General features: G+C 53.7%; 1 protein-coding gene across 3 annotated transcripts in view; it reads left to right on the plus strand.

Moving 5' to 3' along the window:
* Positions 1-18234, plus strand: part of SEC14L5 (SEC14 like lipid binding 5) — a 171096-nt gene that overhangs the window by 127267 nt on the left and 25595 nt on the right. For all 3 annotated transcript variants that reach the window (XM_068243465.1, XM_068243467.1, XM_068243466.1), the window contains 2 exons: positions 9134-9283; positions 14108-14239. In XM_068243465.1, the coding sequence (XP_068099566.1) occupies positions 9134-9283; positions 14108-14239 (282 nt within the window). The remainder of the gene's footprint in view (positions 1-9133; positions 9284-14107; positions 14240-18234) is intronic.

Raw genomic sequence — 18234 nt, forward strand, 5'->3', positions numbered from 1 at the left:
GCTGTCACTGTGCTGTCCCCACCCGCCGCTGTCACCACCGCCGCTGTCACTGTGCTGTCACCACCGCCGCTGTCACCACCCACCGCTGTCACTGTGCTGTCCCCACCCGCCGCTGTCACCACCGCCACTGTCACTGTACTGTCACTACCGCCGCTGTCACTGTGCTGTCACCACTGCCGCTGTCACCGTACTGCCACCACCGCCGCTGTCACCGTGCTGTCACCACTGTCACTGTACTGTCACTACCGCCGCTGTCACTGTGCTGTCACCACCGCTGCTGTCACCACCGCCGCTGTCACCGTGCTGTCACCACCGCCGCTGTCACTGTGCTGTCACCACCGCCACTGTCACCACCCACCGCTGTCACTGTGCTGTCCCCACCCGCCGCTGTCACCACCGCCGCTGTGACTGTGCTGTCACCACCGCCGCTGTCACCACCCACCGCTGTCACTGTGCTGTCCCCACCCGCCGCTGTCACCACCGCCACTGTCACTGTACTGTCACTACCGCCGCTGTCACTGTGCTGTCACCACTGCCGCTGTCACCGTACTGCCACCACCGCCGCTGTCACCGTGCTGTCACCACTGTCACTGTACTGTCACTACCGCCGCTGTCACTGTGCTGTCACCACCGCTGCTGTCACCACCGCCGCTGTCATCGTGCTGTCACCACCGCCGCTGTCACTGTGCTGTCACCACCGCCACTGTCACCACCCACCGCTGTCACTGTGCTGTCCCCACCCGCCGCTGTCACTGTGCTGTCACCACCGCCGCTGTCACCACCCACCGCTGTCACTGTGCTGTCCCCACCCGCCGCTGTCACCACCGCCGCTGTCACTGTGCTGTCACCACCGCCGCTGTCACTGTGCTGTCACCACCGCCGCTGTCACTGTGCTGTCACCACCGCCGCTGTCACTACAGCCGCTGTCACTGTGCTGTCACCACCGCCACTGTCACTGTGCTGTCACTACCGCCGCTGTCACCATTCTGTCACTACAGCCGCTGTCACTGTGCTGTCACCACCGCCACTGTCACCGTTCTGTCACTACAGCCGCTGTCACTGTGCTGTCACCACTGCCGCTGTCACTGTGCTGTCACCACCGCCGCTGTCACCACCGCCGCTGTCACTGTGCTGTCACTACCGCCGCTGTCACCATTCTGTCACTACCGCCGCTGTCACTGTGCTGTCGTCACTGTGCTGTCACCACCGCCGCTGTCACCATTCTGTCACTACAGCCGCTGTCACTGTGCTGTCACCACCGCCGCTGTCACTGTGCTGTCACCACCGCTGCTGTCACCACCGCCGCTGTCACTGTGCTGTCACCACCGCCACTGTACTGTCACTACCGCCGCTGTCACTGTGCTGTCACCACTGCCGCTGTCACCGTACTGCCACCACCGCCGCTGTCACCGTGCTGTCACCACCGCCACTGTCACTGTACTGTCATTACCGCCGCTGTCACTGTGCTGTCACCACCGCCGCTGTCACCGTGCTGTCACCACCGCCGCTGTCACCGTGCTGTCACCACCGCTTCTGTCACTGTGCTGTCACCACCGCCGCTGTCACCACCCACCGCTGTCACTGTGCTGTCCCCACCCGCCGCTGTCACCACCGCCGCTGTCACTGTGCTGTCACCACCGCCGCTGTCACCACCCACCGCTGTCACTGTGCTGTCCCCACCCGCCGCTGTCACCACCGCCGCTGTCACTGTGCTGTCACCACCGCCGCTGTCACTGTGCTGTCACCACCGCCGCTGTCACTGTGCTGTCACCACCGCCGCTGTCACTGTGCTGTCACCACCGCCGCTGTCACTGTGCTGTCACCACCGCCGCTGTCACTGTGCTGTCACCACCCGCCGCTGTCACCACCGCCGCTGTCACTGTGCTGTCACCACTACCACTGTCACTGTGCTGTCACCACCGCCGCTGTCACTGTGCTGTCCCCACCCGCCGCTGTCACCACCGCCGCTGTCACTGTGCTGTCACCACTACCACTGTCACTGTGCTGTCACCACCGCCGCTGTCACTGTGCTGTCACCACCGCCACTGTCACCACCGCCGCTGTCACTGTGCTGTCACTACAGCCGCTGTCACTGCGCTGTCACCACCGCCGCTGTCACTGTGCTGCCTGTCACTGTGCTGTCACCTGTTTCAATATGGTTGGGAATGAGTCCCAGGTAACAGAGAAAGGAACTCTTGTTAGTGTAACGATCCACACTTGAGCACACCACTATGCTCATATAGTACCCGGTTTCTTTATAGGAGGATCGATTTAAATCAAGTGAAGCCACAAAATAACGATCTGTTTCCAAAATTTTAGTTTCACACTTTATTATAGTCACAAAAAAATATTTTTATTCTTCAAAAAGGTAGAAAAATTATTTGTAAAGCAGCAGAAGAATTTCATAAACGCTCAGGAAATGGTGCAGGAGCCGTGTTTGCGATTCAATAGAAAGCGGATCGCTTATGTACAGCAACATTGCATTAGTGCTTTTAAGTCGATATTTAAAATCGCCAGTGCTTAAGAAAGAACAAAATGTCTCTTGGTGTGAACAAACCCTTATCCAATACATCTCAGTACTGGAAAGCTGCAGATCTTCCATGCTGCCTCCAGGGTCTGTTCCCCCCCCCCCCCCCTCCAAACTGTAACCCTACTGGACAGACAGACAGACTGATCACTTTCTGGATTTGTAGCAACCTGTATTTGCTGCCGTGTGCTGTTAATGATTTTATTTTTTTTATGTTCTTCTATAATATTTAAATGCACATTTTTTTTTTTACTATTACCTTCCTAAATCAATTATATAAAAATCATTTTAAAGTTCACCTGAACTCTTGCTCAGGACAGAAGCAAAACCTGTGTGTATTTAGAGAGTTTAGCCTGTCTATTTTCCCCACATCTGTGACTAATCACAAGATGTAATTTGATCTCTCGGCTGTGTCAGCTGGCTGTCGCGGCAGATAAGCTCATTACAAAGCACAGGATGTTAACAATAGGTCTGCTCCCATGAAAGCAGGAAGTAGACACACTGCAGATTTATGGCAGGATTTGTATCAGCTGTAACAAGGGAATGTTTTCCTGTAAAGGTTATCATGCTGTTGCTCATCTCTTAGAGCAGAGGGGAAGTTCTGAGTTCAGGTCCGTGTACACAAGGCCGTCCTCCTGCTGTGAGTGTACACAGATGAAGGGTTGGAGGAGAGATATACTATTTCTCCTGGTATTTGTGGTCCCCCCATCCCAGATCTCACGTATCGGAGCTCTGAGTGCAGCTTTTGTCTATCGCCCGGCCCTGCACAAGTCACACTACGTACTACGCTAATAGATGAACCCTGGAACCCGCAGGAACATACCGGCCAGGAAACAAGGCACGGGGGGAGGCATTGCATGTGTGTGAGGTCTCCATCCAATCAGACGATGGGCGGGATGGATGGATTGCCCGGCAGCTGGTCTCTGTACACATTGCCGCCATAACTGGTTGTTGTGTTCAGCGGAATATGTAATAAAGGATGGGAAACATTCCGCAGCGTTCTCGTCACAACACGTCCGGCGCTCACACAGCCCGCGGCGTCCTGCAGAGAAATCGCTGATATCCCGATAAGACGCGCGCTGTGATAATGTCCCCCTCTGGCTGAGCTGGTCTGCTCCGGTCTCACATTCCAGCCCCCAGCACCACTCATGTTACCAACGCCAAGGTCGCCATACTCACCCCTCCAAGGGGAACCGCCGGGGGAGCTCGTGTTTCCAATGAGGTCTTATTCTGACCGCTTCGCTTATTCCCATCTCTCCACCATGATATGTACAACGCTCTCCCTGTCACTGCCTCCTACTGTCACCTGCACGACTTCTCCAGAGCTGCAACTGCTCTGTATACACCCCAGCAACTCACCTACCCTTCTGTATATCCACCGCTTCTCCTATTCCCCTCTCTCCACCATGATATGTACAACGCTCTCCCTAACTGACACCTAATGCCTACTGCCACCTGCAAGACTTCTCCAGAGCTGCACCTGCTCTGTATACACCTCAGCAACTTACCAACTCTTTTGTATATCCCCCACCGCTTACTATTCTGACTGCTTCACTTATTCCCATCCCTCCGCCATGATATGTACAATGCTCTCCCTGTCACTACCTCCTACTGTCACCTGCAAGACTTCTCCAGAGCTGCACCTGCTCTGTACACACCCCAGCAACTCCTCTACCCTTCTGTATATCCACCACTTCTCCTATTCTCATCTCTCCATCATGATATGTACAACGCTCTCCCTGTCACTACCTCCTAATGTCACCTGCAGGACTTCTCCAGAGCTGCGCCTGCTTTGTATACACCTCAGCAACTCCCCTACCCTTCTGTATAACCACCGCTTCTCTTAATCCCATCTCTCTGCCATGGAATGTACAACACTCTCCCTGTCACTGCCGCCTACTGTCACCTGCAAGACTTCTCCAGAGCTGCACCTGCTCTGTACACACCTCAGCAACTCCTCTACCCTTCTGTATATCCACCACTTCTCCTATTCCCATCCCTCCACCATGATATGTACAATGCTACCCCTAACTAACGCCTACTGCCACCTGCAAGACTTCTCCAGAGCTGCACCTGCACCTTTTGTATATTCTCTGCTTAGTATTCACCTTTCCGTTCCATAGAATCCATGCTGAAATCTGTTGGAAATCGCTGTGCAGTGTGTGGCAGTAGCAGGAGGTCCCTCTAGAAACAGATGAGCTCAGAGAGGGATCTGTCTAATGGTCAGTCTGGCCACACTTTCAGAACTGTATTCCCAGCTTTTGGGTGCCTACACACATACAATTATGATTGGCCAATCACTGGCCAATGTTACCATCTCCATGTATGGTATGAGGGCAACAGATACTGAATACTATCAGCAGATTGTGCAGGTAACCCTTATACTGCATGGAGAGGGTAAAATTGGTCACTGATTGGCCAGTAAAAATTGTGTGTGTATACCAGGCGTTAAGGTGCATACACACATCCAATTTTGATTGGCCCCTGGCCAATAATGTGCCAATGTTACCTACACAATCTGTTTGTGCCAGGTACAGGCTTTCAATTATAATTGGCCAATCACTGACCAATCTTACCACCTCCAGGTATACAATCTGCTATACAATCTATGCAATACAACCTATACAATCTGCTGATAGTATTCCATATCTCCTGACCCTCATACTGCATGGATATGGTACAATTAGTCAGTGATTGGCCAATCAGAATTGTATGTGTGTAGCAGGCTGTAGTATCAGGACACAGACAGATCACAGCCTGCCTCTCTGGAGGTCCGCACTGAGGTGACAGGGCTTCTCTCAGGCCATCATACACGTGGGCGGAGTAACCCTTTAAAGGACTTTTCTCACGAAAATGTTAAAATATATGTAAACACATACAAATAAGAAGTACGTTTCTTCCAGAGTGAAATGAGCCATAAATTACTTTTCATTTATGTTGCTGTCACTTACAGTAGGTAGTAGAAATCTGACTGAAGCGACAGGTTTTGGACTAGCCCATCTCCTCATGGGGGATTCTCAGGGTTTTGTTTATTTTCAAAAGCATTTAGTGAATGTAAGTTGAACCGTCCAAGTGCCAAAAAAGTGTGCAGCAAGCAGAGAAGCTGGCCAGCATCATTGTATAAATATTTTTCAGGGAGTGTCTTTATAAAGAATAAAGGCCATGCTAAGAACCCTATGAGGAGATGGATAAGCCCAAAACCTGTCGGTAATGTCAGCGTTCTACTACCTGCTGTAAGTGACAGCAACATAGGAGAGAAGTAATTTATGGCTCATTCTACTCTGGAAGAAACGTACTTCTTATTTGTATGTGATTTACATTTTTAGATTTTCGCGACAGTTCCTCTTTAAGTGGACACCGTGTCTTTGTAGCAGTTGAGAAGAGTCCCCGATGAACCCGGCAGGCCTTTCCTGTTCTCTGTCAGGAGGGAATTCTGGGGGATTCCTGCAGAGCGCTGTATGTGGCAGAACTGGTTCCTCGCTGTATAGAACGACCGTATCGCCTTTCTCTGTATATAGTGACATATCGCCGTCTGACCTACATTGCCATTGTGTATGGCTGCGGTCACGTGACCGGTCACCCTGCGTGGTAGCAGGCGGGGACACACCTCAGTCACGTGACCGGTCACCCTGCGTGGGAGCAGGCGGGGGACTACGCCGCAGTCACATGACCGGTCACCCTGCGTGGTAGCAGGCGGGGACACGCCTCAGTCATGTGACCGGTCACCCTGCGTGGGAGCAGGCGGGGACACGCCGCAGTCACGTGACCAGTCACCCTGCGTGGTAGCAGGCGGGGACACGCCTCAGTCACGTGACCGGTCACCCTGCGTGGTAGCAGGCGGGGACACGCCTCAATCACGTGACCGTCGGTCACCCTGCGTGGGAGCAGGCGGGGACACGCCGCAGTCACGTGACCGGTCACCCTGCGTGGTAGCAGGCGGGGACACGCCTCAGTCGCGTGACCGGTCACCCTGCGTGGGAGCAGGCGGGGACACGCCACAGTCACGTGACCGGTCACCCTGCGTGGTAGCAGGCGGGGACACGCCTCAGTCACGTGACCGGTCACCCTGCGTGGGAGCAGGCGGGGGACACGCCGCAGTCACATGACCGGTCACCCTGCGTGGTAGCAGGCGGGGACACGCCTCAGTCACGTGACTGGTCACCCTGCGTGGGAGCAGGCGGGGACACGCCGCAGTCACGTGACCAGTCACCCTGCGTGGTAGCAGGCGGGGGACACGCCTCAGTCACGTGACCGGTCACCCTGCGTGGTAGCAGGCGGGGACACGCCTCAGTCACGTGACCGGTCACCCTGCGTGGTAGCAGGCGGGGGACACGCCTCAGTCGCGTGACCGGTCACCCTGCGTGGGAGCAGGCGGGGACACGCCGCAGTCACATGACCGGTCACCCTGCGTGGTAGCAGGCGGGGACACGCCGCAGTCACCCTGCGTGGTAGCAGGCGGGGACACGCCTCAGTCACGTGACCGGTCACCCTGCGTGGTAGCAGGCGGGGACACGCCGCAGTCACGTGACCGGTCACCCTGCGTGGGAGCTGGCGGGGACACGCCGCGGTCACATGACCGGTCACCCTGCGTGGTAGCAGGCGGGGACACGCCGCAGTCACGTGACCGGTCACCCTGCGTGGTAGCAGGCGGGGACACGCCTCAGTCGCGTGATCGGTCACCCTGCGTGGGAGCAGGCGGGGACACGCCGCAGTCACATGACCGGTCACCCTGCGTGGTAGCAGGCGGGGACACGCCGCAGTCACCCTGCGTGGTAGCAGGCGGGGACACGCCTCAGTCACGTGACCGGTCACCCTGCGTGGTAGCAGGCGGGGACACGCCGCAGTCACGTGACCGGTCACCCTGCGTGGGAGCTGGCGGGGACACGCCGCGGTCACATGACCGGTCACCCTGCGTGGTAGCAGGCGGGGACACGCCGCAGTCACGTGACCAGTCACCCTGCGTGGGAGCTGGCGGGGACACGCCGCGGTCACATGACCGGTCACCCTGCGTGGTAGCAGGCGGGGACACGCCGCAGTCACGTGACCAGTCACCCTGCGTGGTAGCAGGCGGGGACATGCCTCAGTCACGTGACCGGTCACCCTGCGTGGTAGCAGGCGGGGACACGCCGCAGTCACGTGACCGGTCACCCTGTGTGGGAGCTGGCAGGGACACGCCGCGGTCACATGACCGGTCACCCTGCCTGGTAGCAGGCGGGGACACTTCGCAGTCACATGACCGGTCACCCTGCGTGGTAGCAGGCGGGGACACGCCGCAATGCTGTGTAATTATAGTACAGCACGTCTAGTATCTGTGAGATTCAGGGGTCTAATAATAGCCGAGTGACAGGGACACACTGCCAGGCGCTGATATAGCAGGAGAAGTGTCAGCTCTGGGTCACACAAACACCAGATCCGTCACCCCAGCAGGGAAAACACACAGAACCGACTATGTCTGCAGAGCAGGCCCCGAGCCGGGGGTCATTACACCCCATACATGACACCATTTATACCGCCAATCGATCCGCGCTCTCCGGTCTGTGCTGAATCATAGTATCACGTATCAGGCTTCCTGCAAATAGCAGCGCTTGTACCTGTCAGGACATGCTGGGGTGTCCTATCTCCCCTGAGATATCTGTAACCTGCAAACTATTACAGTACACCAGAGAGAAGCTCAGAGAATCACCAAAACACAGGAATGATATGAAAAAATGTATAACGGCCTTTATTGAAGTAATTTCCATAGTCCAAAAGTTATAAAAACAATTAAAAATCACCCACAAAGTGAATAAGGGAGGGGGGGGTTGGACCAAACCGTAGTCTGAAGGACATGAATAATGAGGGACGATAAGAAACAATAATCACCAAGTTTAAGGAACCCTCTGGAAAAATATTAACCAGCAAGCTCACATCATTACTCTGTAATTCAAGGTTATATATTAAAGAAACCAGCATAGCCCCCGCCCCCCTCAGTGGCCAGGGAGGGGACCCCCGCATGGAGGTCACTAGAGCGTCACAGGTGACACTGGAATCCTCTTCCCCTCCTCCATGATGAAGCTGGCGGATGTTAGAGACCTTCTGCTCCTCCACCTTCCATCTGCCCCACAGATGCTCTATAGGGTTTAGTTCTGGACTCTCTACTTGGCCAGTCCAGCACCTTTACCCTCAGTTCCTTCTCGGACGACAGCCATGTATGGTCTTGGCCGCCGTGTGGCAGATGAGTGTCAGGGAGTTGGCAATCGTATAGCCTCGGCCATCTTTATGTAGCTCAACAATTCTTCTATAAGGTGTGCACTAACTGTGACATACTAGGAGGTGATCCTTATCACTACCGCAGTAATACAGAGCTCATGCAGTGACTGAAGGAGGGGCGATAGGTGGGTCCCTCAGGTCTATAGGCCCTGGTGCAGGAACATCTTGCTATTACTATGAACACATGTAACCATTGGCTGTCTCCCCCAGGATTACCAGAAGCGGTTCCCCACCTGCCCCCTCATCCCGGTCTTCCTGGGCAGTGAGTGGAGGAGGAGGTGATAGGTGGGCCCCTCAGGTCTAGGGGCCCTGGTGATATTACTATGCACACATGTAACCATTGGCTGTCTCCCCCAGGCTTACCAGAAGCGGTTCCCCACCTGCCCGCTCATCCCGGTCTTCCTGGGCAGTGACATCATCTATGAGCACCGCAGTGAGGACCGGTCGCTACACGTGGTGGAGCGCAGCTGTAAGCTGAACGTGGACGCCCCCCGACTGCTCAAAAAGGTGACACAATGCAGGGAAATAACCTAGAATGTCCCACTTCCTGTGCAGACAGGAAGAGGCGAAATCTCAAGGAGCAGAAACTAGACTGCATTAAATAATTATTTCTCTTTGGTAGAATGTGGAAGATGTACAACTTCTTAAAGAGAACCAGAGATGAAGCACCCTCTTGTATTTTACCTTATAAATCAGTGGGAACATGACAGTAAACACCTAATCTGCCCTTTGTTTCATTGTTCTCTGTGTAATCTGACTGTTATCACGTCTGATAAGAATCCCCGACTGAACAGTCAGGCTGCTCCGTCTAGCTTTGCTACAGAAAGATTATAGCTAAGTCTGTCTTCTGTGGTGTTATTTCAAGCCCAAGCCTGCCCCCTTGTGGCTTTGCTATAATGACTCAGCAATAATCATTCCCAGCAAAGCCAGATTTAATTGCTCAGTCTGGGATTCTTGTGACTGCTGCTAACAGACACTTTTAGCAGTGAGGGTGAAACAGACAGCATGGTAAGTGTTTTCTCTAATGTTCTTACTGATATACATGGTAAAATACACAAGGGTGCTTCGTCTCTGGTTCCCTTTAAGTAAAGTTTTCAGTCCGGTGACACCATAGCCCTGATTCCATCGCTGGGTGTCACCGTGACAGGAAGTCAGTGAGGTCATAGGCTGGCTCTAACCCCTCCATGTACAAAGCTGAAATAAAGTCAGTAGGGATTGGCAGAGAGGAGCAGCATCAGAGGAGTGGGAGGAGAGGTGGATGAGATGAGCAGCAGAGGTCAGTAGGGATTGGCAGAGAGGAGCAGCATCAGAGGAGTGGGAGGAGAGGTGGATGAGGCAGGCAGCAGAGGTCAGTAGGGATTGGCAGAGAGGAGCAGCATCAGAGGAGTGGTAGGAGAGGTGGATGAGATGAGCAGCAGAGGTCACTAGGGATTGGCAGAGAGGGGCAGCATCAGAGGAGAGGGAGGAGAGGTGGATGAGACAGGCAGCAGAGGTCAGTAGGGATTGGCAGGTAGGGGCAGCATCAGAGGAGCGGGAGGAGAGGTGGATGAGATGGGCAGCAGAGGTCAGTAGGGATTGGCAGAGAGGAGCAGCATCAGAGGAGCAGGAGGAGAGGTGGATGAGATGGGCAGCAGAGGTCAGTAGGGATTGGCAGGGAGGGGCAGCATCAGAGGAGCAGGAGGAGATAGGATGAGGGGGCAGCAGAGGTCAGTAGGGATTGGCAGAGAGGAGCAGCATCAGAGGAGCAGGAGGAGAGGTGGATGAGATGGGCAGCAGAGGTCAGTAGGGATTGGCAGAGAGGAGCAGCATCAGAGGAGCAGGAGGAGAGGTGGATGAGATGGGCAGCAGAGGTCAGTAGGGATTGGCAGGGAGGGGCAGCATCAGAGGAGCAGGAGGAGATAGGATGAGGGGGCAGCAGAGGTCAGTAGGGATTGGCAGAGAGGGGCAGCATCAGAGGAGTGGGAGGAGAGGTGGATGAGATGGGCAGCAGAGGTCATTAGGGATTGGCAGAGAGGGGCAGCATCAGAGCAGCGGGAGGAGAGGTGGATGAGATGGGCAGCAGAGGTCAGTAGGGATTGGCATAGAGGAGCAACATCAGAGGAGCGGGAGGAGAGGTGGATGAGGCAGGCAGCAGAGGTCAGTGGGGATTGGCATAGAGGGTCAGCATCAGAGGAGCAGGAGGAGAGATGGATGATACGGGCAGCAGAGGTCAGTAGGGATTGGCAGAGAGGAGCAGCATCAGAGGAGCAGGAGGAGAGGTGGATGAGGTGGGCAGCAGAGGTCAGTAGGGATTGGCAGAGAGGGGCAGCATCAGAGGAGCAGGAGGAGAGGTGGATGAGACGGGCAGCAGAGGTCAGTAGGGATTGGCAGGGAGGGGCAGCATCAGAAGAGTGGGAGGAGAGGTGGCTGAGATGGGCAGCAGAGGTCAGTAGGGATTGGCAGAGAGGAGCAGCATCAGAGGAGCAGGAGGAGAGGTGGATGAGATGGGCAGCAGAGGTCAGTAGGGATTGGCAGGGAGGGGCAGCATCAGAGGAGCAGGAGGAGATAGGATGAGGGGGCAGCAGAGGTCAGTAGGGATTGGCAGAGAGGAGCAGCATCAGAGGAGCAGGAGGAGAGGTGGATGAGATGGGCAGCAGAGGTCAGTAGGGATTGGCAGAGAGGAGCAGCATCAGAGGAGCAGGAGGAGAGGTGGATGAGATGGGCAGCAGAGGTCAGTAGGGATTGGCAGGGAGGGGCAGCATCAGAGGAGCAGGAGGAGATAGGATGAGGGGGCAGCAGAGGTCAGTAGGGATTGGCAGAGAGGGGCAGCATCAGAGGAGTGGGAGGAGAGGTGGATGAGATGGGCAGCAGAGGTCATTAGGAATTGGCAGAGAGGGGCAGCATCAGAGCAGCGGGAGGAGAGGTGGATGAGATGGGCAGCAGAGGTCAGTAGGGATTGGCATAGAGGAGCGGGAGGAGAGGTGGATGAGGCAGGCAGCAGAGGTCAGTGGGGATTGGCATAGAGGGTCAGCATCAGAGGAGCAGGAGGAGAGATGGATGATACGGGCAGCAGAGGTCAGTAGGGATTGGCAGAGAGGAGCAGCATCAGAGGAGCAGGAGGAGAGGTGGATGAGGTGGGCAGCAGAGGTCAGTAGGGATTGGCAGAGAGGGGCAGCATCAGAGGAGCAGGAGGAGAGGTGGATGAGACGGGCAGCAGAGGTCAGTAGGGATTGGCAGGGAGGGGCAGCATCAGAAGAGTGGGAGGAGAGGTGGCTGAGATGGGCAGCAGAGGTCAGTGGGGATTGGCATAGAGGGTCAGCATCAGAGGAGCAGGAGGAGAGATGGATGATACGGGCAGCAGAGGTCAGTAGGGATTGGCAGAGAGGAGCAGCATCAGAGGAGTGGGAGGAGAGGTGGATGAGATGGGGAGCAGAGGTCAGTAGGGATTGGCAGAGAGGGGCTGCATCAGAGGAGTGGGAGGAGAGGTGGATGAGGCGGGCAGCAGAGGTCAGTAGGGATTGGCAGAGAGGGGCAGCATCAGAGGAGCGGGAGGAGAGGTGGATGAGATGGGCAGCAGAGGTCAGTAGGGATTGGCAGGTAGGGGCAGCATCAGAGGAGCGGGAGGAGAGGTGGATGAGATGGGCAGCAGAGGTCAGTAGGGATTGGCAGAGAAGAGCAGCATCAGAGGAGCAGCAGGAGAGGAGGCAGAGATGGGCAGCAGAGGTCAGTAGGGATTGGCAGAGAGGAGCAGCATCAGAGGAGCAGGAGGAGAGGTGGATGAGATGGGCAGCAGAGGTCAGTAGGGATTGGCAGGTAGGGGCAGCATCAGAGGAGCAGGAGGAGAGGTGGATGAGATGGGCATCAGAGGTCAGTAGGGATTGGCAGAGAAGAGCAGCATCAGAGGAGCGGGAGGAGAGGTGGAGGAGACAGGCAGCAGAGGTCAGTAGGGATTGGCAGAGGGAGGGGGCAGCATCAGAGGAGCGGGAGGAGAGGTGGATGAGATGGGCAGCAGAGGTCAGTAGGGATTGGCAGAGAGGGGCAGCATCAGAGGAGTGGGAGGAGAGATGGATGAGATGGGCAGCAGTGGTCAGTAGGGATTGGCAGAGAGGAGCAGCATCAGAGGAGAGGGAGTAGAGGTGGATGAGGCAGGCAGCAGAGGTCTATAGGGATTGGCAGAGAGGAGCAGCATCAGAGGAGCAGGAGGAGAGGTGGATGAGGCATGCAGCAGAGGTCAGTAGTGAGTGGCAGAGAGGAGCAGCATCAGAGGAGCGGGAGGAGAGATGGATGAGGCGGGCAGCAGAGGTCAGTAGTTAGTGGCAGGGAGGAGCAGCATCAGAGGAGTGGGAGGAGAGGTGGATGAGATGAGCAGCAGAGGTCAGTAGGGATTGGCAGAGAGGGGCAGCATCAGAGGAGCGGGAGGAGAGGTGTATGAGACAGGCAGCAGAGGTCAGTAGTGAGTGGCAGAGAGGAGCAGCATCAGAGGAGCGGGAGGAGAGATGGATGAGGCGGGCAGCAGAGGTCAGTAGTGAGTGGCAGAGAGGAGCAGCATCAGAGGAGTGGGAGGAGAGGTGGATGAGATGAGCAGCAGAGGTCAGTAGGGATTGGCAGAGAGGGGCAGCATCAGAGGAGCGGGATGAGAGGTGGATGAGATGGACAGCAGAGATCAGTAGGGATTGGCAGAGAGGGGAAGCATCAGAGGAGCTGGAGGAGAGATGGATGAGATGGGCAGCAGAGGTCAGTAGGGATTGGCAGAGAGGAGCAGCATCAGAGGAGCGGGAGGAGATATGGATGAGGCGGGCAGCAGAGGTCAGTAGGGATTGGCAGAGAGGAACAGCATCAGAGGAGCGGGAGGAGAGATGGGTGAGATGGGCAGCAGAGGTCAGTAGGGATTGGCAGAGAGGAGCAGCATCAGAGGAGTGGGAGGAGAGGTGGATGAGACAGGCAGCAGAGGTCAGTAGGGATTGGCAGGTAGGGGCAGCATCAGAGGAGCGGGAGGAGAGGTGGATGACAGGCAGCAGAGGTCAGTAGGGATTGGCAGAGAGGAGCAGCATCACAGGAGCGGGAGGAGAGGTGGATGAGGCGGGCAGCAGAGGTCAGTAGGGACTGGCAGAGAGGGGCAGCATCAGAGGAGCAGGAGAAGAGGTGGATTAGATGGGCAGCAGGGGTTAATATGGATTGGCAGAGAGGAGCAGCATCAGAGGAGCGGGAGGAGAGGTGGATAAGGCAGGCAGCAGAGGTCAGTAGTGAGTGGCAGAGAGGAGCAGCATCAGAGGAGCGGGAGGAGAGGAAGTGCAGCCCTTGGTGAGGTCGGCAGAACGTATACCCGGTACTGATCTCCATTCTCGTCTGCAGATTGCCGGGGTGGACTTTGTCTACTTCATCCAGAAGAACACATTGAACTGGAAGGACAGAACGCTGCAGATCGAGGCCCGAAATGAGACCTTCTCCACCCGAGTCCTAGTCAACGAGACCTGCAGCTACTCTGTAAGTCCAGCCCCCGCGGGTGCCATCCCTACTAGAGACCGATGATCATCAGCAGGCGGGGCTCAGCCATCCCTCCGCCTCCTGCATGCCCATGTGACTACGGGGAGGGGCATGTCAGACTGGACACAAGCAGGCAGCTCTGGGTCAGCCATGGTCATCAGCAGGCGGGGGTCAGCCATCCCTCCGCCTCCTGCATGCTCATGTGACTACGGGGAGGGGCATGTCAGACTGGACACAAGCAGGCAGCTCTGGGTCAGCCATGGTCATCAGCAGGCGGGGCTCAGCCATCCCTCCGCCTCCTGCATGCCCATGTGACTACGGGGAGGGGCATGTCAGACTGGACGCAAGCAGGCAGCTCTGGGTCGCTGAGGATTTTCTGCACGATAGATTTGCCTTACTCTTTATAACTCCTGGTTAATGTAGAATAATGTATATATGGAAGCTGCAGCTGAGGTTAGCATTTGATGTACACATGAGTGTGTGGGCGTGGCTGGGAGATCACCTGTCTCCCCTACAGGCAGGTATGTGTGGCCACGCCCTGTGCAGACACACCAGGTACAAGCCTAACCTCGGGGAGTACAGCAGCAGCCAGCCAGGGAATGCATCCCGGGGCCATCCGCTTTGCAGCCGGCCAATCATCACACTGCAAAGGGTCCAGTTCACAAATGCTCGACCGCCAGATCCAATCAGAAACGATAGTTCAGGGCCACCAACAGAGGGGAAAATAGCAGCAACCAATCAGACCAAAAGAATTGTTCCAAAGTTTGGATCGAAGGGAATAATCATTTATCATCAATCAGCACCAATAATGCAATCTGATCAGATCAATCGTACAGCCAATCGTTTGGGAGATTGTAACATTAATGGGCAACTTTAAAGGGAAGCAATATAATTATTTAATGAATGAAAAGGATCATTCATTAAATAAGAAAAGCAACGAAACCAGTCGGGCAATTACCCACAAGTCACCGCAGGAAATTGTCTAACCTGCGGCTGAAGCCAGGCGTTTGGGGGAGAATGATGCTATTTATTGGGGTAATCAGTGAGGAACTAATCATTTTGATCTGTTGCAAATGTTATGTAAAGTTATGCGGGTTTGAAATGGGCCGATCACATGTTGCGGGCGTGGCATCTGATTGTTTCCAGGCTGCATAAATTTACATATGATTTGCACCATCTCAGAAGGTCACTCAGCAGACCGAGAGAGCTGAATCTGAATCTGAATCTGATATGAATGGTAATGTATTTATATTGTACTGATAATAAGATCCACTTCAGAATAAAGCATTTTATTGAATATCTGGCTTATGTTCGGCCAGCCAATAACCGATGTCGCCCTTCATCAAACGTTTTCCTTCACCCTATGGAGTCAGATGAAACTCCATCGATTTAGCAAAAATAGGATGATAAAATCTGAGGGGAGAGGAGTTAAAGGGCAACTGAAGTGAGAGGTATATGGAGGCTGCCATATTTATTTACTTTTAAGCAATGCCAGTTGCCTGGCTGTCCTCCTGATCCTCTGACTCTAATACTATTACCCATAGCCTCTGAACAAGCATGCAGCAGATCAGGTGTTTCTGACATTACTGTCAGATCTGACAAGATTAGCTGCATGCTTGTTTCTGGTGTGATTCAGACACTACTGCAGCCATATAGATCAGCTGGATAGCCAGGCAACTGGTATTGTTTAAAAGGAAATAAATATGGCAGCCTCCGTATTCTTCTCACTTTGGTTCCCCTTTAAGGGCCCGTTCATACTATGCGCGTTCCTAGGCATTTTCAGGGAACGCGTACGGGTAGCAAATACGCATAGAAACGGCTCGTAATGGTTTTGAATGGGCTAGTTCACATACATGCGTATGAGACGCATACGTTTCTCATCCGCATTGCTGCACGCAGTTCTGTGCGTCACGCATAGAAACGGACGCAATGAAAGTCTATGGACGCGTATCAAAAACGCGTACTATTGCGTTTTTAGCGTACGTTTTCCTCTGCGGTTCCCATAATTCTTTTTTTCCCCCTGGGTCACGTGTGTGTGCAAAACGCAATAGAATACGCATTAGAACGCAAGAAAAACGCATGCGTTTTTCAACTTGCGTTTCTTTGATTTTAAATGCATTCTTCATACGCAGATAGTCTGAACAGGCCCTAAGACCACAAACAGGAAAATATGTAACGCATTAGCAGTTTCAATAGAGTAAGTGCGCTTCTTTTCACCTCAGTGAGAACTGGTTGTGCTAAAAGTTCTTGGAATGCTTTGATCTCTCTCCCTAGCAGAAAATATAATAAAAGCTGAAAGGAGTAAGTCCTCTGTTACTGTCTCACACTGCCCCCTAGTGACAAGTGGCCATTATTACACAGTACAGCTGTACTGATTTGAAGCAAGGAAATGTAACAAAGAAGACATTTTAAAAAATGTGCTTAAAGGGAAACATCCAAACTTAAAAAAAAAAAAAACTCCACTTACCTGGGGCTTCCTCCAGCCCCTGGCAGCCTTCCTGTGCCCTCGCCGCAGTTCCGGTGGCTCCCGGTGTCCTCCGCTGCAGAAGCCGACCTTGCCAGGTCGGCTTCCTGATCGTCTTCTTGTGCGCTCCACGGCGCGGGTCACGTGGTGTTGCCGACATCATCATTTATGTACTGCGCAGGCGCAGAACTACTGCTACTACTACTGCGCAATAAAATCGTGATGACGTCCCCCGGACCACGTGACCCGCGCCGTGCAGCGCACAAGAAGCCGACCCGGAAGCCGACCTGTTGAGGTCGGCTTCTGCAGCGGAGGAGACACCGGAGCTATGGCGAGGGCACAGGACGGCTGCCACAGGCTGGAGGAAGCCCCAGGTAAGTGGAGTTTTTTTTTTCTATTCAGCTTGGACCTTCCCTTTAAATAAGTTGGCCTGGGGCATGCGCAAGCCTCTAATTAAATTGGCTGCTAAAGGGTTAAACGATCATTATCTCCCAAAATTGTAAAATCCATGTATATGTATGAGGGGCGCTGATAGGTTCCTGGCTCCGCTCAGAAAGGAGAGAGGCGGAGTTATGAGCCAGCTCTCAGCAGCATGTTTGATAAATGTTATCAGAACATTCATATCAGGTGTTTCTTCCAGTTTGGGCACAGATTATACGTGAAAGGAGCAGGTCAGGGGTGTGTGTCTGTATGATATGGGGATAACTGGCCTGTTGTAGCTTCTGTGACCCCAGGAATGTCCCCCTCACCCCTCCAGTGTCACCATGGCTGTCACATTCCCGACCCGCGCTCATAAAGAGAGGATAATGAGCGCTATTTATAAGAGCGGCGTGATGTCACTACAGGCGGCCATGTTGTGTGGGTACGCGGCGATACAGATACCGACATTTCTGGCATATTCCAAATATCTGCTTCATGTAGCCGCTTGTCTGCAGAGATAACTGCTAGGCTGCTACTATAGCCGACAGGCTGACAATTTGTGATAACGTGATTTATATTATTTGTGTAGATATATACTGTTTGTATAGATGTGTATTGTTTGTATAGATGTGCATTGTTTGTATAGATGTGGAATGGTTGTATAGATGTGCATTGTTTGTATAGATGTGTAATGGTTGTATAGATGTGTATTGTTTGTGTAGATGTGTATTGTTTGTGTAGATGTGCATTGTTTGTATAGATGTGCAATGGTTGTATAGATGTGTAGTGTTTGTATAGATGTGTATTGTTTGTGTAGATGTGTATTGCTTGTGTAGTTTGTGTATTGTTTGTATAGATGTCTGTGTATTGCTTGTGTAGATGTGCAGTGTTTGTATAGATGTGTATTGTTTGTGTAGATGTGTATTGCTTGTGTAGATGTGCAGTGTTTGTATAGATGTGTATTGTTTGTGTAGATGTGCATTGTTTGTATAGATGTGCAATGGTTGTATAGATGTGTAGTGTTTGTATAGATGTGTATTGTTTGTGTAGATGTGTATTGCTTGTGTAGTTTGTGTATTGTTTGTATAGATGTCTGTGTATTGCTTGTGTA

The sequence above is a fragment of the Hyperolius riggenbachi genome, chromosome 7, assembly GCF_040937935.1.
Source record: "Hyperolius riggenbachi isolate aHypRig1 chromosome 7, aHypRig1.pri, whole genome shotgun sequence".
Taxonomy (NCBI): domain Eukaryota; kingdom Metazoa; phylum Chordata; class Amphibia; order Anura; family Hyperoliidae; genus Hyperolius; species Hyperolius riggenbachi.